Here is an 18,674-nt window from a genome sequence, read left to right as displayed (position 1 = left end):
TCAACACTGTAACTAACTTGCTTAGCTAAATAAATTATGTGATTCAGTCCCTGAGCCCATTATGTGTCTCTGTAACCCACTACCGCCCACAGGATGGGTATGGGGCGCATAATAAATTAACTCAATTTATATATAATAAAACTAAAGGTAATTGCATTAGGCCTACTGGTAATTACGATATTAGGCTTAAAACCACCGATTTATATAATAAAAATGGCAACATAATTATTTAAGAACACGGTACAAGTGACAGGATGAACAACCCAGCGGGTTTTCTTCCTATTGGGGAGTGTTGTACATGCTGCTATGGCGGTGTGTCCACTCACCTATCAACGGTATAGGTTAAGTAATAATTGTAATTAAGAAGCAATAAGATGCTTATCTAAGAAGTAAGTAAGTACTCATACTAAGAAGGTTAGGTGAGGTCGGTGTTTTCTATGAAGCTTTTCAAGGTAAACTAAAATATTCACAATTAGTATGTCACATATGCACTTATTAAATAACCCAATATTGACTATAAGCAAGTGCGAGAACGGGTTGTGGAGGGGGGGGACGTTGTTGGGGGGGGGGGATAAACCCGGAGGGAAAAATAAGGGTCAGGCTTCCGGATGAAGGGGGGGGGGGAAGGGGCGGCCAGAGGTGGGGGTTGAGGGTGTGTCCACGAGACGCTGTACAGCGACCGAGAGAGGTCACTTGACCTACTTGAGACACCCTGGGGTGTCTCCAGACGCCCCCAGGGTGTCTCCAGACGCCCCCAGGGTGTCTCCAGACGCCCCCAGGGTGTCTCCAGACGCCCCAGGGTGTCTCCAGACGCCCCAGGGTGTCTCCAGACGTCCCAGGGTGTCTCCAGACGCCCCAGGGTGTCTCCAGACGCCCCAGGGTGTCTCCAGACGCCCCAGGGTGTCTCCAGACGCCCCAGGGTGTCTCCAGACGTCCCAGGGTGTCTCCAGACGTCCCAGGGTGTCTCCAGACGCCCCAGGGTGTCTCCAGACGCCCCAGGGTGTCTCCAGACGCCCCCAGGGTGTCTCCAGACGCCCCAGGGTGTCTCCAGACGCCCCAGGGTGTCTCCAGACGCCCCAGGGTGTCTCCAGACGCCCCAGGGTGTCTCCAGACGCCCCAGGGTGTCTCCAGACGCCCCCAGGGTGTCTCCAGACGCCCCAGGGTGTCTCCAGACGTCCCAGGGTGTCTCCAGACGTCCCAGGGTGTCTCCAGACGCCCCAGGGTGTCTCCAGACGCCCCAGGGTGTCTGCAGACGCCCCAGGGTGTCTCCAGACGCCCCAGGGTGTCTCCAGACGCCCTAGGGTGTCTCCAGACGCCCCAGGGTGTCTCCAGACGCCCCCAGGGTGTCTCCAGACGCCCCAGGGTGTCTCCAGACGCCCCAGGGTGTCTCCAGACGCCCCAGGGTGTCTCCAGACGCCCCCAGGGTGTCTCCAGACGCCCCAGGGTGTCTCCAGACGCCCCAGGGTGTCTCCAGACGCCCCAGGGTGTCTCCAGACGCCCCCAGGGTGTCTCCAGACGCCCCAGGGTGTCTCCAGACGCCCCAGGGTGTCTCCAGACGCCCCCAGGGTGTCTCCAGACGCCCCCAGGGTGTCTCCAGACGCCCCAGGGTGTCTCCAGACGCCCCAGGGTGTCTCCAGACGCCCCCAGGGTGTCTCCAGACGCCCCAGGGTGTCTCCAGACGCCCCAAGGGTGTCTCAAGACGCCCCCAGGGTGTCTCAAGACGCCCCCAGGGTGTCTCAAGACGCCCCCAGGGTGTCTCAAGACGCCCCAGGGTGTCTTCCTGGGGTGCTTTACTTCTCGACTCTCTTATGAGCATAGTCCTCCCCTTTCCCGCTCGTCTTTTGTTTACATAAATGCCGCTGTTGAGGAGCATCATGGTGACTCTTGTAGCAGGCAGGAGATGGCGGAACTTGATACTCCAAGATCAGTAAAAATAGAAAGAAAAAGACAAGAAAAGTTGGAATCATGGTAGAAGGAGATGGGGATTCTTATGGGGGGGAGGGAGGGGGTGATTTAGGACCGAGGGGTGGGTGGGATGGGACGGGGGGGAGGGGAGAGGACAGAGGGTGTTGGGCTGCTGCCTGTCTGGCCTTGAGCACCTCTCCCACATCCACCACTCCACACTAGCCACCACCACACTACCACGCTGCCACTACCACCACTATCACCACACCACGCCGCCACCACCACCACCACCCTAGCTACCACCATCACCACTACCACCTCAGCCAACACCACCACACCACCATCACCACCACCACCCCAGCCACCACCACCATCACCACCAACCAACCACCACCACCAACCACACCAACCACCACCACCAACCACATCGCGCGGAAACAAACAAAGTCACTGTCTGAGATCCACGCCTCCTCAACTCAAGAGCTCAATGCTGCTTTATGGGTTTACTTGCTCAAGAGCGGAGCACAGAGGGAGCGGTGCTCTACACCGACTCACGAGCCTCACCTCACAACTCTGCAGGAAACGTGAACAAATCCACAAGGGCCGTGACGAGGATTCGAACCTGCGTCCGGGAGCATCCCAGACACTGCCTTGTCTGCAGGAAACAGATGGATGGAAACAACAGAGCCACGCTGCAGAGTCTGAAGCACATCGATATCAGTTACGGATATCACACACACATATATATATATATATATATATATATATATATATATATATATATATATATATATATATATATATATATATGTATATATATATGTATATATATATGTATATATATATATATATATATATATATAATCAAGATATATAACTGAGTTATTCAAACTAATGGTTACAGATGTGGCTAGATTAAGCAAGTGTCCATCTTGAATGTGGTGATCATGTCCCCCCTGTACTCACCTAATTGTGTTCGCGGGGGTTGAGCTCTGGCTCTTTGGTCCCGCCTCTCAACCGTCAATCAACAGGTGTACAGATTCCTGAGCCTACTGGGCTCTGTCATATCTACATTTGAAACTGTGTATGGAGTCAGCCTCCACCACATCACTGCCTAATGCATTCCATTTGTCAACCACTCTGACACTAAAAAAGTTCTTTCTAATATCTCTGTGGCTCATTTGGGCGCTCAGTTTCCACCTGTGTCCCCTAGTGCGTGTGCCCCTTGTGTTAAATAACCTGTCTTTATCTACCCTGTCGATTACCTTGAGAATCTTGAATGTGGTGATCATGTCCCCCCTGTGTGTGTGTGTGTGTGTCAGTGGGTTGTCTGCTCTACAGGGCAGCATTTGTGATTTTTTTTTGTTTTTAAGATTCAGCTACTGGGACCAAAAAGTTCCAAGTAGCACGGGCTATGGTGAGCCCGTAGTGAACTTACCTGGCACAGGAGCGAGGCTGTAACTATGAGCAGCATTTGCCAGTAACTCTTCTCATTCATACTCAGCATCCCCCCCTCCCCCCCCCCTCCCTATCATCCCCTCCTCTCTCACACCCCCTTCCTTCTCTCCATTCATGACTGTACACACCTGTTTCCACACACATATATACACCCGAATCTGTAACGTTATTTACTAGGGGATACAACTGAACATTACGCTCCTGTGGCTGGCGTGAGACACACAGGGGTTTGTACCAGGGGGAAGGTGACTGGGAATAAAAGATGGGAGGGAAATAAAAGGGGGGGAATAAAAGGTGGGGGGGGGGAATAAAAGATGGGGGGGAATAAAAGGTGGGGGGAATAAAAGGGGGGGGGAATAAAAGATGGGAGGGGAATAAAAGGGGGGGAATAAAAGGTGGGGGGGGGGAAGGGGGTAAGTGTGTGTACACACCTGGGGTGGCGGAGCTTAAAAAAAAATAGTAGTAGTAGTTAGTAACGGTTGATTGACAGTTGAGAGGCGTGCCGAAAGAGCAGAGCTCAACCCCCTGCAAGCACAACTAGGTGAATACAACTCTCCTGCCCTTCAAGGCCTGGTCGAGGACCGGGCCGCGGGGATGCTAAGCCCCGGAAGCACCTCAAGATAACCTTCACCAACTCTCGTCTAATAACCCTAACTAGCATCGTAGGGTAACCTAACCAAGATAATATTACCAGCATATACGAAAGTAAGTATACCAGTCACTATGACGGCTGAGAGCCAGGACCCACTGGTTGAAGCTCAACCTCCACTACAACAATTTATGAATATAGCTTTGTAATTTGATTTGATTATCATTAATTATTATTATTATAATTGAATGTGAAGGAAAGACCCAATATGTTCTTATCTATTAACTGGAAAAGTTTATAATTCTTGTAATAAATAAAATGCATTAATAACATAAAACAGCTGAGGTGACAGGAAGGAAAAATGTGTGTTTTTTCCAAAACCAGTTGGACAGCACATCTGTGCCAGGTAAGTCCACCCCGGGCTCACCCTAGCCCGTGCTGCTTGGAACTCTGTTGTTCCCAGTAGCTGAATCTAACACAAGAACATAAGAATATAAGACCAAGGTAATTGCAGAAGGCCTATTGGCCCATACGAGGCAGCTCCTATCTATAACCCCCCAATCCCACTCATATACATGTCCAACCCGCGCTTGAAACAATCGAGGGACCCCACCTCCACCACGTTACGCGGTAATTGGTTCCACAAATCAACAACCCTGTTACCGAACCAGTATTTACCCAAACATAGGATGATAGGCTGCATATCAACACACGACTTAGAGTTCCTTACTCGAGGTTTCTGGGCGTTCTCAAGCCTCGACAACTCCCATCTTCCCGCGTGAATGTGAGGGCCGTGGAACTCTCCAGGGAAAAACTAAGCAAGTGGATGATAACGAGAGATAAGGCTCAATATGCTTGGCATATATAGCCGGATGGCGGCCATCCCGTCACTGGTATGACCCACATATGGTACAGTTCTGAACCCTGCACCTAAGATACAGTTTCCACTGGCTCACATTACCATTGACTCGCGGTACCACTGGCTCCCGGTATCAATGATTTTGCCCGATGAATTGATAGGGTAGAGGTCCACGGTTGTTCAACGTCCTACCAGCGAGCATCAGAAATATTACAGGAACAACCGTGGACACCAGTTTATTGAATGATTATAGGCGTGGACCAAAGAGCCAGAGCTCACCCCCTACCCCCAGCAAATACCACTAAGTACAACTAGGCAAGTACGAACACAAACATTACCCTCCGACTTTCACCAACTCTTGTCTATCTGTGAAAGCATTTCTTCCACCCCCTCAACCCCAACACTCCCCCCTCTCCACCATCCACCGCCCCCACCATACACCTCACCACCACCATACACCTCACCGCCCCCACCATACACCTCACCGCCCCCACCATACACCTCACCACCACCATACACCTCACCGCCCCCACCACACACCTCACCGCCCCCACCACACACCTCACCGCCCCCACCACACACCTCACCGCCCCCACCACACACCTCACCCCCCCACCACACACCTCACCGCCCCCCGTCCACACACCTCACCCCCCCCCCCACCACACACCTCATCAGTACTCATCCCCAGCACCCTGGCAACAGAGACCTTACCCACCAAACACACATCGTGTCAGCTAGGCCATAACAACTCTCACTGTATTTTACACTGATACAGCTTTTCCTTCACCTGTACCTCTTTATCATCTTTACTCCACTACCTCCCTACCCTCCCCCGCCCCTTCCATCTAAAAAAAAAAATCATCCATTCATCCTCCACCCACCCCTCCCCCTGCTTAACCCCCTCTCCACCCTTTCCCATCAGCTCTTCCCCTTCCTTTCCGCTTTTAACTCTAAACAAAAACAGGAGGGAACCGTGAGAAGCATCTTAACACTAGGGACGTGATGGACAGGAAGGGACGGAGGGAAGGAGGGAGGGAAGGAGGGGGGGGAGAGAGGGAGGGAGGGACGGAGGGGGGGGAGAGAGAGGGAGGGAGGGAGGCTGAAGCAGAGACACAGACGAAGGAGGCTGAAAAAGAGGGAGAGAAATAATGAAGACAGAAGAGAGAGAAGAGGGAGAAAGTGAAGGAGAAGTAGGAAGGCTTGGAAGATAGTGAGGGAATTCTCAGTGCTTGTCAGGAGACCAGAGGTAGTGGGGGGCTGGGGTAGGGGGGGTAGACATCATACCCCTCCTCCCCCCGAGGACATTTCCGGAGGGGATAGTTTGAGGGGAAGTTAGTGTGGCGGCGGCGGCGGGGGGGGGGGGGGGGGGGGGGACCAGCTGCAGGTAGCGGAAGCTCTCCGGGGCAGGAAAGGTAACGTTTCGCAGGTTATTAGTGATGTGAGGACAATTATGTGCTCGTTGACCAGACCACACACTAGAATTTGAAGGGACGACGACGTTTCGGTCCGTCCTGGACCATTCTCAAGTCGATTTTGCATCGCCAATTATGTGCTTGGTTCCCCCATGGTCTTGAGCGACGGTCTCGTGTCCTGCAGGTCGGCGTTCAATCCCCGACTGTCCACAAGTGGTTGGGGCACCATTCCTTTCCCCCCCCCCGTCCCATCTCAAATCCTTATCCTGATCCCTTCCAAGTGCTATATAGTCGTAATGGCTCGGTGCTTTCCTCCTGCTAATTCCCTTCCCTTCCCATGGTCTTGAGAGAGAGAGAGAGAGAGAGAGAGAGAATGAGAGAGAGAGAGAGAGAGAGAGAGAGAGTGAGAGAATGAGAGATTACTAATGCATTTATCCAACAAATACACGAAATAACAAGGATTAGTACAAACGTTAACGAATTGCCCCAGAATTGGAGGGCAGAATAAACTACCTCTCTCACAGGTGGTGTCTGGGCTACACATTCAACCAGCAAGCGGCAACAGTCATAGCCTAAGCTAAATAGCTTAGCCTAAATAGCCTAAGCTACTCTATCCCTTTGAGATGTAATTTTTTTCTTGACTCAATAAACATACTTGAACTTGAGACCCAAACAAAGGGAAGACCAAAAGATACATGCCAGGCTGGCCGGTGTTGACGTCATGTCCAGTCTCCCGTTCATTACGACTGCTCGAATCCTGTCCAGGTAATTCCTGCCCCCAAACCCCCCCTCCCTCCCCCCCTCCCTCCCCCCAATCAGTGACGCACCTCCAAGGGGACATGCCAGCTTTGTCTCTCCACTTCACTTATCTCTATGCAACCGGAAGTTAATATAGTTCGAAACATTATAATAAAAATGAGGAAATATAGACTCTAGACCGGTTTATAAAAGACTTGCAAGAGCTGCTTCAAGAGTATCTCTTGGGGGTGCTTTAAACGTGAGGTGTGTGTGTGTTTACTAGTTGTGTTTTTGCGGGGGTTGAGCTTTGCTCTTTCGGCCCGCCTCTCAACTGTCAATCAACTGTTTACTAACTACTTTTTTTTCCACACCACACACACACACACACACACACCCCAGGAAGCAGCCCGTGACAGCTGACTAACTCCCAGGTACCTATTTACTGCTAGGTAACAGGGGCACTTAGGGTGAAAGAAACTTTGCCCATTTGTTTCTGCCTCGTGCGGGAATCGAACCCGCGCAACAGAATTACGAGTCCTGCGCGCTATCCACCAGGCTACGAGACCCCCACTACGAGGGTGTGTGTGTGTGTGTGTGTGTGTGTGTGTGTGTGTGTACTCACCTAGTTGTACTCACCTGGTTGTGTTTGCGGGGGTTGAGCTCTGGCTCTTTGGTCCCGCCTCTCAACCGTCAATCAACAGGTGTACAGATTCCTGAGCCTATTGGGCTCTATCATATCTACACTTGAAACTGTGTATGGAGTCAGCCTCCACCACATCACTTCCTAATGCATTCCATTTGTCAACCACTCTGACACTAAAAAAGTTCTTTCTAATATCTCTGTGGCTCATTTGGGCACTCAGTTTCCACCTGTGTCCCCTTGTGCGTGTTCCCCTTGTGTTAAATAGTCTGTCTTTATCTACCCTATCAATTCCCTTGAGAATCTTGAATGTGGTGATCATGTGTGTGTGTGTGTGTGTGTGTCATAGTTGATATATAACTGACTTTGACGACTTGGTAATGTGGTCTACGACGCTCTTAAGAGCCGTGAGTCAGCTGGTTAACTCATCATCCCCCCCCTCCCCCCCCGGGGGATTTCAATCCCATCTCAATGTCCAATTCATGACTTACAGTTTTACATTTTTTTTGCGGGTTTAATGTGTTTTACATTGCATTTTTGCGTGTTCCGACGATCTATGCAAATTGGGTTAAGTTAGCGCAAAGAGTGTTGACCAATCCACACACTAGAAGGTGAAGTGACGACGACGTTTGGGTCCGTCCTGGACCATTCTTAAGTCGATCGACTTGAGTATGGTCCAGGACGAACCGAAACGTCGTCGTCCCTTCACCTTCTAGTATGTGGTCTGGTCAACATACTTCAGCCACGTTACTGTGACTCCTCGTCTGCACCTAGTGCAAAAAGTATTTCAATGTTGCAATACTCAAGATGGTACAGTGATAGCAATGATTCTTGACAGCGTGGGAATCGTGCAGTTAACGAGGTGTTTGTTTTGACAGCCAATCACGGGGTCAGGAAGGAAGGAAAGCGACTGTTTTGACAGCCAATCAAGGAAGGTGATTGCTTTGACGACCAATCGAAGGCGAATGCGTCTCTGTTGACATCTGAAAGTTGTTAAACGATTTGACTGGGTCTTATTCCGGGGACCATAGGATTAAGGACTTTACAGTAAACTCGTACAGTGTACGTAGACTGAGCAGCGAGGTACACATCCCACGGTACACGTACCAGTAGGGTCTGAAACCTGTCCCTTCGTCATCATTATGACGTCACTGTCACGTCACACATCTCGTCGACACCACATGTGCATCTCATGATGGTGTGGAGGGCCCTAGAATGCTGTGGAGGGCCCTAGGATAGTGTGGGGGGGCGAGGATGGTGTAGGGGGCCCTGAGGATGGTGTGGGAGGCCCTAGGATGGTGTGGGGGCCCTGAGGATGGTGTAGGGGCCCTGACGATGGTGTAGGGGCCCTGAGGATAGTGTGGGACCCCTGAGGATAGTGTGGGACCCCTAAGGATAGTGTGGGGGCCCTGAGGGTGGTGTGGTGGACCTTCAGCTTGGACGGGACTCTGCTGAACAAATACCACATCGTGCCTCACTTGGGCTGGTGGTTGCTCAACCCCTTGTGTTTACTGCGGGGCAACACACACACTCCCACATCCACCCTCCCACCTACATGACGCCCACACTCCCACCAAGAGACGCATACCCACATGTATACATGTGTACCTACACATATAGAACACACACGGGTAAACAACATTGGCTTCCGCACAGCAACACAGATATAGACACACTGGAATGCACACGCAAATAAGAGTGGTAGACGGTTGGAACAAGTTAAGTGAGAAGGTGGTGGAGGCCAAGACCGTCAGTAGTTTCAAAGCGTTATATGACAAAGAGTGCAGGGAAGACGGGACACCACGAGCGTAGCTCTCATCCTGTAACTACACTTAGGTAATTACACTTAGGTAATTAGGTAATTACCAGCATGGCATATGGAAGGCTCAAGGAATTAAATATTACATCACCGGAAGATAGAATACAGTGGAGACATGATCACCACATACTAAATATTGGCTGTAATTAACACAGTACACAAAGGAGTGAAAGATTTAGTCACGCACGAGTCACTGAGACAAAGACAAAATCCCCCCCCACCATGTACCAAGGAGTACCTGGTCGACGACCGGGCCGAGGGGACGCTAAGCCCCGGAAGCACTTCAAGGTAACCTCAAGGTAACCCATATACGACAACACAAGAATAAAGGAAGCTGCAGAAGGCTACTGCGCCAGACGAGGTAGTTACAGATATCTATGTTTAACAAAGCGTCTGGGATGCTCTCGGATGTAAGTTCGAATCCTCGTCACGGCCCTTGTGGATTTGTTCATTTGTTAACAAAGACAGTAATTGGTGAGACGAGCCAGGCCACACGACGACGACGTGAACACCTACACAAGCACACGAGGAGTCACAATAACGTGGCTGAAAATGTTGACCAAATCACACACTAGAAGGTGAAGGGACGACGACGTTTCGGTTCGTCCTGGACCACTATCAAGTCGATTGTGATAATGACGACTTGAGAATGGTCGTGGGTCAACTAGGTGAGTACACACACACACACACACACACACACACACACACACACACACACACACACACACACAACGAGTCTGTGTGAGGGGTGAGGTCTCAGATTGGCGAGACGTCACAAGTGGAGTCCCGCAGGGGTCAGTCCTTGGACCTATACTGTTTCTGGTATATGTAAATGATCTCCCAGAGGGTATAGATTCGTTCCTCTCAATGTTTGCCGACGATGCAAAAATTATGAGGAGGATTGAAACAGAGGATGATAGTAGGAGGCTACAAGATGACCTGGATAGACTGAGTGAATGGTCCAACAAATGGCTGTTGAAGTTCAACCCGAGTAAATGCAAAGTAATGAAACTAGGCAGTGGAAACAGGAGGCCAGGCACAGGATACAGAATAGGAGATGAAGTACTTAATGAAACAGACAGAGAGAAAGATCTAGGAGTTGATATCACACCAAACCTGTCTCCTGAAGCCCACATAAAGAGAATAACGTCTGCGGCATATGCGAGGCTGGCTAACATCAGAACGGCGTTCAGGAACCTGTGTAAGGAATCATTCAGAATCTTGTACACCACATATGTAAGACCAATCCTGGAGTATGCGGCCCCAGCATGGAGCCCGTACCTTGTCAAGCACAAGACGAAGCTGGAAAAAGTCCAAAGGTATGCTACTAGACTAGTCCCAGAACTAAGAGGCATGAGTTATGAGGAAAGGCTGCGGGAAATGCACCTCACGACACTGGAAGACAGAAGAGTAAGGGGGGACATGATCACAACCTACAAAATCCTCAGGGGAATCGACCGGGTAAACAAGGACGAACTTTTCAACACTGGTGGGACGCGAACAAGGGGACACAGGTGGAAGCTGAGTACCCAAATGAGCCACAGAGACGTTAGAAAGAACTTTTTCAGTGTCAGAGTAGTTAGCAAATGGAATGCATTAGGAAGTGATGTGGTGGAGGCTGACTCCATTCACAGTTTCAAATGTAGATATGATAGAGCCCAATAGGCTCAGGAATCTGTACACCAGTTGATTGACGGTTGAGAGGCGGGACCAAAGAGCCAGAGCTCAACCCCCGCAAGCACAATTAGGTAAGTACAATTAGGTAAGTACACACACACACACACACACACACACAGAGGCGGGACCAAAAAGTCGAAGCTCAACCCTCGCAAGCACAAATAGGTGAGTATAAATAGGTGAGTACACATAAACACATGTGTGCAGTGTAGAGTAAGCACACATACACATTATAGACAAATGGAATGCATTAATAAGGGATGTAGTGGAGGCTGACTCCATACACAGTTTCAAGTGTAGATATGATAGAGCCCAGTAGGCTCAGGAACCTGTACACCTGTTGATTGACGATTGAGAGGCGGGACCAAAGAGCCAGAGCTCAACCCCCGCCAGCACAACTAGGTGAGTACATGCACACACACACACATGGTGAATCTTACATCCTTGTTTGTTGACTGCCTCAGTGCTCTCCGTCAACACAATACTCTCTCTCTCTCTCTCTCTCTCTCTCTCTCTCTCTCTCTCTCTCTCTCTCTCTCTCTCTCTCTCTCTCTCTGTCTCTCTGTCTCTCTGTCTCTCTGTCTCTCTGTCTCTCTCTCTCTCTCTCTCTCTCTCTCTCTCTCTCTCTCTCTCTGTCTCTCTCTCTCAACGTCGACGTTAATTTCATTTATATTTAAGAAAATTTCAGTTTTGAATGAGCATCATGTTAAAATTGATGAAATGCGTCTTTGGGGTCGACCGCTGGATGGAATGGACCTGGTCTGAGGACGGGTTGCTCAAAATGTTTCCTCCACGTACTACCAATACAAATAATCGCCAACAGAACCTAAACACCTAACCCAATCTAGGGCCTAACTATACACCAAATTCTATTACAAGATCATTTTTAATTTAGATTTTAGAAAATACTGATTTTTGGAATGCACAGGCTGTTCAGATGGATGCCTGGGGGTAGGGGGGGGGGCCGCGTGCCTGAGTACAGTCAGTGGACAGGTTGCAATTATTATTTCAGATTGCAATGCAATTTTTCAGTGCCTAGTTACATCTGTTTCTAATTTTTTTTAGCGGCTCAAGAAACAGTTGTATGGGGCATAAATTCTCGGTATGTGAGTGCGAGTGACAATTACACGGGGCATTAAGTCCCAGTATGTGGGTTCAGGGACCGCTACACGAGCATAAAGTCCCAATATGTGGGTTCAGGGACCACTACACGAGCATAAAGTCCCAATATGTGGGTTCAGGGATCACTACACGAGCATAAAGTCCCAATATGTGGGTTCAGGGACCACTACACGAGCATAAAGCCCCAATATGTGGGTTCAGGGACCACTACACGAGCATAAAGTCCCAATATGTGGGTTCAGGGACCACTACACGAGCATAAAGTCCCAATATGTGGGTTCAGGGACCACTACACGAGCATAAAGCCCCAATATGTAGGTTCAGGGACCACTACACGAGCATAAAGTCCCAATATGTAGGTTCAGGGACCACTACACGAGCATAAAGTCCCAATATGTGGGTTCAGGGACCACTACACGAGCATAAAGTCCCAATATGTAGGTTCAGGGACCACTACACGAGCATAAAGTCCCAATATGTGGGTTCAGGGACCACTACAGGGGCATAAAGTCCCAATATGTGGGTTCAGGGACCACTACACGAGCATAAAGTCCCAATATGTAGGTTCAGGGACCACTACACGAGCATAAAGCCCCAATATGTAGGTTCAGGGACCACTACACGAGCATAAAGCCCCAATATGTGGGTTCAGGGACCACTACACGAGCATAAAGCCCCAATATGTAGGTTCAGGGACCACTACACGAGCATAAAGCCCCAATATGTGGGTTCAGGGACCACTACAGGGGCATAAAGTCCCAATATGTAGGTTCAGGGACCACTACACGAGCATAAAGTCCCAATATGTGGGTTCAGGGACCACTACACGAGCATAAAGCCCCAATAGGTGGGTTCAGGGACCGCTACATGGGATCAGGGCCCCTGTACTTATTTTCAGCCATGGTCTCGGCGAACACAATGGAAAAATTTATCTTAACCAATTTCCCTTTCCAATTTGCTTTGTACGTCCCTGCTCTCTTGCTGCGACCCCCAAACCACACGATGAAAGTATTCTGCTACGTCTACCACTGTGATTACTACCTGAATTTACCTGAGGGCCTTATCTAGTGGCCTCGACAGGGGGCAAGAAGTCCGCAGATTGTCGAAGGTCATCCCCCATTTTTCTCCAACCAATCACTGCTGTTACTCTATAATAATGACCTGAACTACTATTTTGCTCCTGTTGCTGGAGGTCCTGTTGTCGGTTCCTGTTATTGATGGTTCTGTTGCTACTGTTTTCTTCTATTATTGTTGCTGTTGCTGCTGCTGTTCTTGGCGGTGCTGCTGTTATTCTGTTCTGTATCTTGTAGCTGTTGCTGTCGTTAGTGCTGTTTTCCTGTTCAAGCTGTTTCCGTTTTGTTATGAACAGCTGTTGGTGCTGTTGTTTTTGTCTGTTGTTATTTATGTTATTTTAAGTGTAGTTGTTCTGTTTTGGAATGGGAATGAGTAGAATGGGAGAAGTAGAAGAACTTCTACTTCTAGAAGAAGAAGAAGTAGAGTAGTAGAACACCCATTCTACCCCCATGAGTAGAATGGATGTTAGCAGGAGGCCGGAGTGAGCCTCATCAGAAAAAAAAGAGTTTGAAGTCACCGCATCTGATTGATGAAGATTAAGCCACCCAAAAGGTGGCACGGGCATGAATAGCCCGTAAGTGGTGGCCATTTTGAGCCATTACCAGTATCAAGAGCTGATACTGGAGATCTGTGGAGGTGCGACTGCACCCTGCGTGACGGGAGATGTCTCCCGTGTCACCGCATCAGTGGGCCGACAGCTCGGAAATCCAGGCCCGAGAGATTGCACGTGTGAGGGCAGATGAACTCCCGGTTGCAATTCTTTTTCCGTGTCGTGGCCTAGTCGATCAAGGCGCGTCTGGGATCCTCTCGGACGTAGGTTCGAATCCTCATCACGGTCCCTTGTGGATTTGTTCATTTGATGCATCACGCTATTGTGATTTCTGTGTGTAGAAATAAGCGAGATGGGCGAGGAAAATGACCAAGAAGACGTAAGATGTATGGAGGAAAGGGTAAAGATCCGGGATAGAGAGGAAGGATAGGGAGGGAGGGAAGGATAGGGATGGGCGAAGCGAGAGAGGGAGCGGAGGGAGGTCAGACGAGGAGCCTGTCCCTCCCTGGCTATATTTAGCCCCGACACCAAGACCGTAAGAGACGATGTATTTCGTCGGGGACACCCTCTTGATTTCAGGGCCTTCGTTCAGCACAGCTCCCGTGCCAGGCGAGTACGACGGGCTCACCATAGCCCGTGCTGCTTGGAACCTTGTGTTCCTTGCAGCTGATTCTAAAACAACAATAACCAAGACTGGTCTGAGGCCATATACGAGTGGACCCGGAAAATGTTATATTGGCGGTGTCTTGAGGCGTTGGTGGGTGACCAGTCAAGCATGTCTGGTCCAGCGAGCACCGCTGTCTGCCTCCTTACTCTACATCCCTAGTTATGGCTAGCTAGTATGGCTAGCTAGCTGGCTAGTTGTGGTCTACGGGGGAGCGAGACCCTCCCTCAAAAGTCCCAACTTATCGTTATTGTACTAGAGATAATGTATTTATATTTCTCGACATTCCAGTACTCTGCCAACAGGTATATATATATAACACGATAATCCTATACCATGTATAGAAACTACGTGAGTAGGATCAATTCCGCTAGTATCAAACATGAAGGCGTTTGCCTCCTTACGTCTGACTTAATAAAAGTCCACTACGGGCTCACCATAGCCCGTGCTACTTGGAACTTTTTGTTGTTGTTTCAGATTTAGCTACTCGAACGAAGTGTCCATGTAGCACGGGCTATGGTGAGCCCGTAGAACTTTTTGTTCCAAGTAGCGAATCGTAAACACCGTTTGACTTTAGGGAAGGTGTGTCTGCCACTAGACACAACGCTTAATGCCATTAACCACTAACACCTCACTGTGACGATGTTTCAAGTCCCCGCAACACTCACAGGGAAAACAATGGTCTATTACCCGAATAGCGATAATTATCCTCTTGGAGACATGGTGAAATACCGTTACTCAAGCGGACGTCAAGGGTCCTTGCACGACGGGTGGGGGGGGGGGGAGCGAAACACTTCCCACAACACAAACCCTTGATTGACTCAGATGTGCGCATTGACAGAAATACAAAAACTAAACCACAAAAGTGTTCCATCTGTTTTGGAACTGGTGCCATCTGGTTCGCTCACCGGACGAGCCGCCACTCCAGAGGAGAAAATCACTGAAACTTACACCAAACTTACACCAAACTCAAGTACCAAGCAGTATCCTCCCCCGCGATAGCAGCTTGACGATTAAATGCGACCTCAGAATACTAAACAAAAAATTGTACCACTTACGGGCTATTCATGCCCGTGCCACCTCTTGGGTGGCTTAATCTTCATCAATCAATCAAAGTCACTCAGTATACTGCCTATTTCAACCAGTACACTGCCTTAGGTTGCCTTACAGTTCCTACCTGGCATCGATTTACTCACTGTTATTCTCAAGCCCATTCCTATATAATAACTACGGGCTCACCATAGCCCGTGCTACTTGGAACTTTTTGCTCAAAGTAGCGAATCTTAAACAACAACAACATTCCTATATATCTGCTGTCTTTACTTCTTTGCCTTTCACTCATCAGCTTACCTTTTACATTTTGTTAAGATATGTATTACTTTGCTTATATCAATGCTGAAACTAATTTTTCCCTTTATTAGATAAATTAATTTAGTTACTTCAATAGGTGTACGCTCTCTGACACCCCCCCCCACCTTGTATTCTGTACTAATGACACTTGTTCACTAAGAATTGTAATGTATAATGGCCTTGTAAAACTTATGTATACGTGATTTATATTGTATTTTCTTAAATAAAGATAAAAAAAAAGATTAGTGTCATTAGTGAACTAACATTTAAGGGTTTAAAATTCATGCTCTGTGGTAATGAAACACTAAGAATTATACTACTGTATATGTAATGTAGTATTGCCTTGCAAAAATTTATGTATAATTTATATTGTATTTTATTAAAGATAACAAGAAACTTTCCTAGTGTTGAGTATGACTATTAACGAAGACGGTGTTTACAAGAAGAAAACTGGTCCTTGAGAGTTTTCCTAGTGAAACCCCGCTGGATGAGTCTTTGTCCCTGTGGCATATTTCCGTCCCTGGGTAAAGGATACTTGCGTCACTCTCTGTACGCATCTGTGTACAGTACATGTCGTCTACACCAGCTATCAACAGATGTCGTCTACACCAGCTATCAACAGATGTGTCTGCACCAGCTATCAACAGATGTCGTCTACACCAGCTATCAACAGATGTGTCTGCACCAGCTATCAACAGATGTGTCTACACCAGCTATCAACAGATGTGTCTGCACCAGCTATCAACAGATGTGTCTACACCAGCTATCAACAGATGTGTCTGCACCAGCTATAAACAGATGTCGTCTACACCAGCTGTCAAAAGGTGTAGCTACACCAAACTTCTACACCAGCCATCTTCCAGCCTAGCATTCATCCTTGCACCTGGAGAACCACTGAGACGATCATCCCCCAAGAATTATTGCAAAGATCAAATATTATGGGAAATCCTAACAAAGCAACTTTACCTACAATTGATATTAGTGGTCACTATTTACTGTTTGCTCTCCTCTTTCTCCTCTTATCTTTAATAAACGCACACTTTTCTAAATTCTCCAGTCAATATGAACGCTCCCTCTTAAACACACACAAGTCGAGATATGTATAGCCTATGTATACGGAACCATCTGCGCAGCGAATGAGTCTGTGTTTACGTAAGATATTGTGGCCTCCGAGGTCACAGCAGCAACAACAACAACGGGTTACTTAAGCAGATGGCGTATGTGGCGAAGACAATGATATTGTACCTTCACTACAACTCCCACTGTAGCACACGCACAAGGCTTTAGACGGGTATATATGGAAAATTACAGGACGGGTATATATGGAAAATTACAGGACGGGTATATATGGAAAATTACAGGACGGGTATATATGGAAAATTACAGGAGTATAGGGAAAATAAACCAAAGCAGGGACTAGGCAAGGAGGAAGGGAATACAGAGAGGAGTTGAAGGTAAGGATGATAAGAGTAAAAGGCAGTGTATATAACATAAACTTTCCCAACTTACTAGCAACCTCAAGAGCAATAGTTACAATCAGCTCATGACAGAAAATAATAAATCAGTGCTTACTCCTCCATATCCTCTTAAGAAATCTAAGAACCTCTCAACAACAATCAACCCTTATCTTTTTTACAACTACCCTCCTATATGACTACCCCTTTCACTCACCAATTGTATATATGCTGATTAGCATTGTAACTGTGTGGCCACGTCTGTGGTAGAAAATAATAATAATAATAAAAAACTCACCAATTCCTGTTGTACACCATATCTCCATCATTATCATGTTGTGTATACATATCCATGTTGTACACACATACATACATATATATATATATATATATATATATATATATATATATATATATATATATATATATATATATATATATATATATATATATATATGTATGTATGTGTGTACAACATGGATATATATATATATATATATATATATATATATATATATATATATATATATATATATATATATATATATATATATATATATATATATATATATATATATATATATATATATATTCTTATGCAATGATAAAGCTTTCCATTACATTATATATAAGTTTTTTTCTAATTTGAGTTAAAACTAATGTAGAAATATATATATATATATATATATATATATATATATATATATATATATATATATATAATAATATATTGAAACAACTAGAGACCCTAGAGCTGCCAGTTATTTTTATTAACATCTTAATAATAATAACTGGCAGCTCTAGGGTCTCTAGTTGTTTCAATTAGCTTGGACCCCAACTCCTTCAAAAAGCTAGCAGCACTTTTACCCCAGGCACCAAGTGTCTCTGAGGCAATGGGGCAATACATATAATTTATATGTATATAGTATATACCATCAGTGTCAGTTTCCAGACGATACCTTGCCCGAACCACATATCCTAGCCTGTACATGGGCAGGAGGCATTAATGCCCACACGACTTGCATATGTTGCACCAGCTATTTCATTATTTACATTCAAGGACGTTACACATTAAATTGCAAATAAAATTTTGGTGAGCTCATTATCTGGCGTCCTTTCGTATATATTGAATTGCAATACATTCTGCTGTTTATAGATTATGTTCTGCATGGTACAGGACGTCACTCATCCCAGTACCCAGGATGAGGCTTGCTCCTTGTGTCCTCAACACTGGCCATGGGCGCTGTCTTCTGCATCAGCGTCCATTGAAGATGTTTTCTTAAGTTTTTGTGTCCTCTGCCTCTCTAATTCTGCCCTTTTTATTCTCTGTCTCTTGGGTTTCATCAGTTCTCCTTGACTT

General features: G+C 47.2%; 3 protein-coding genes across 10 annotated transcripts in view; 1 reads left to right on the top strand and 2 right to left on the bottom strand.

Annotated features, from left to right (window-relative positions):
• Window positions 1-18,674, top strand: part of LOC123769213 (innexin inx2) — a 67,019-nt gene that overhangs the window by 36,574 nt on the left and 11,771 nt on the right. The window lies entirely within an intron of this gene.
• Window positions 1-18,674, bottom strand: part of CycE (cyclin E) — a 132,186-nt gene that overhangs the window by 106,363 nt on the left and 7,149 nt on the right. The gene's annotated exons all lie outside the window — the stretch shown is intronic.
• LOC138355299 (SUMO-interacting motif-containing protein 1-like) lies at window positions 699-8,742 on the bottom strand. Its single transcript, XM_069310172.1, has 2 exons — window positions 8,712-8,742; window positions 699-1,693 (listed from the first exon to the last, which is right to left on the bottom strand). Exons 1-2 carry the CDS (start codon window positions 8,740-8,742, stop codon window positions 699-701), a joined length of 1,026 nt encoding a protein of 341 aa, XP_069166273.1.

The sequence above is a fragment of the Procambarus clarkii genome, chromosome 66, assembly GCF_040958095.1.
Source record: "Procambarus clarkii isolate CNS0578487 chromosome 66, FALCON_Pclarkii_2.0, whole genome shotgun sequence".
Classification (NCBI taxonomy): Eukaryota; Metazoa; Arthropoda; class Malacostraca; order Decapoda; family Cambaridae; genus Procambarus; species Procambarus clarkii.
Note: the sequence above shows the minus strand (reverse complement) of the source record. Positions and strands in the feature narration are given on the sequence as shown.

Coding starts and splice junctions, on each gene's coding strand:
- LOC138355299 (XM_069310172.1), bottom strand. CDS start 8,742: ATGACGAAGGGACAGGTTTCAGACCCTACTG. Junction 1,694..8,711: donor ACAGGTTTCAGACCCTACTG/GTACGTGTACCG, acceptor GGGCGTCTTGAG/ACACCCTTGGGGCGTCTGGA.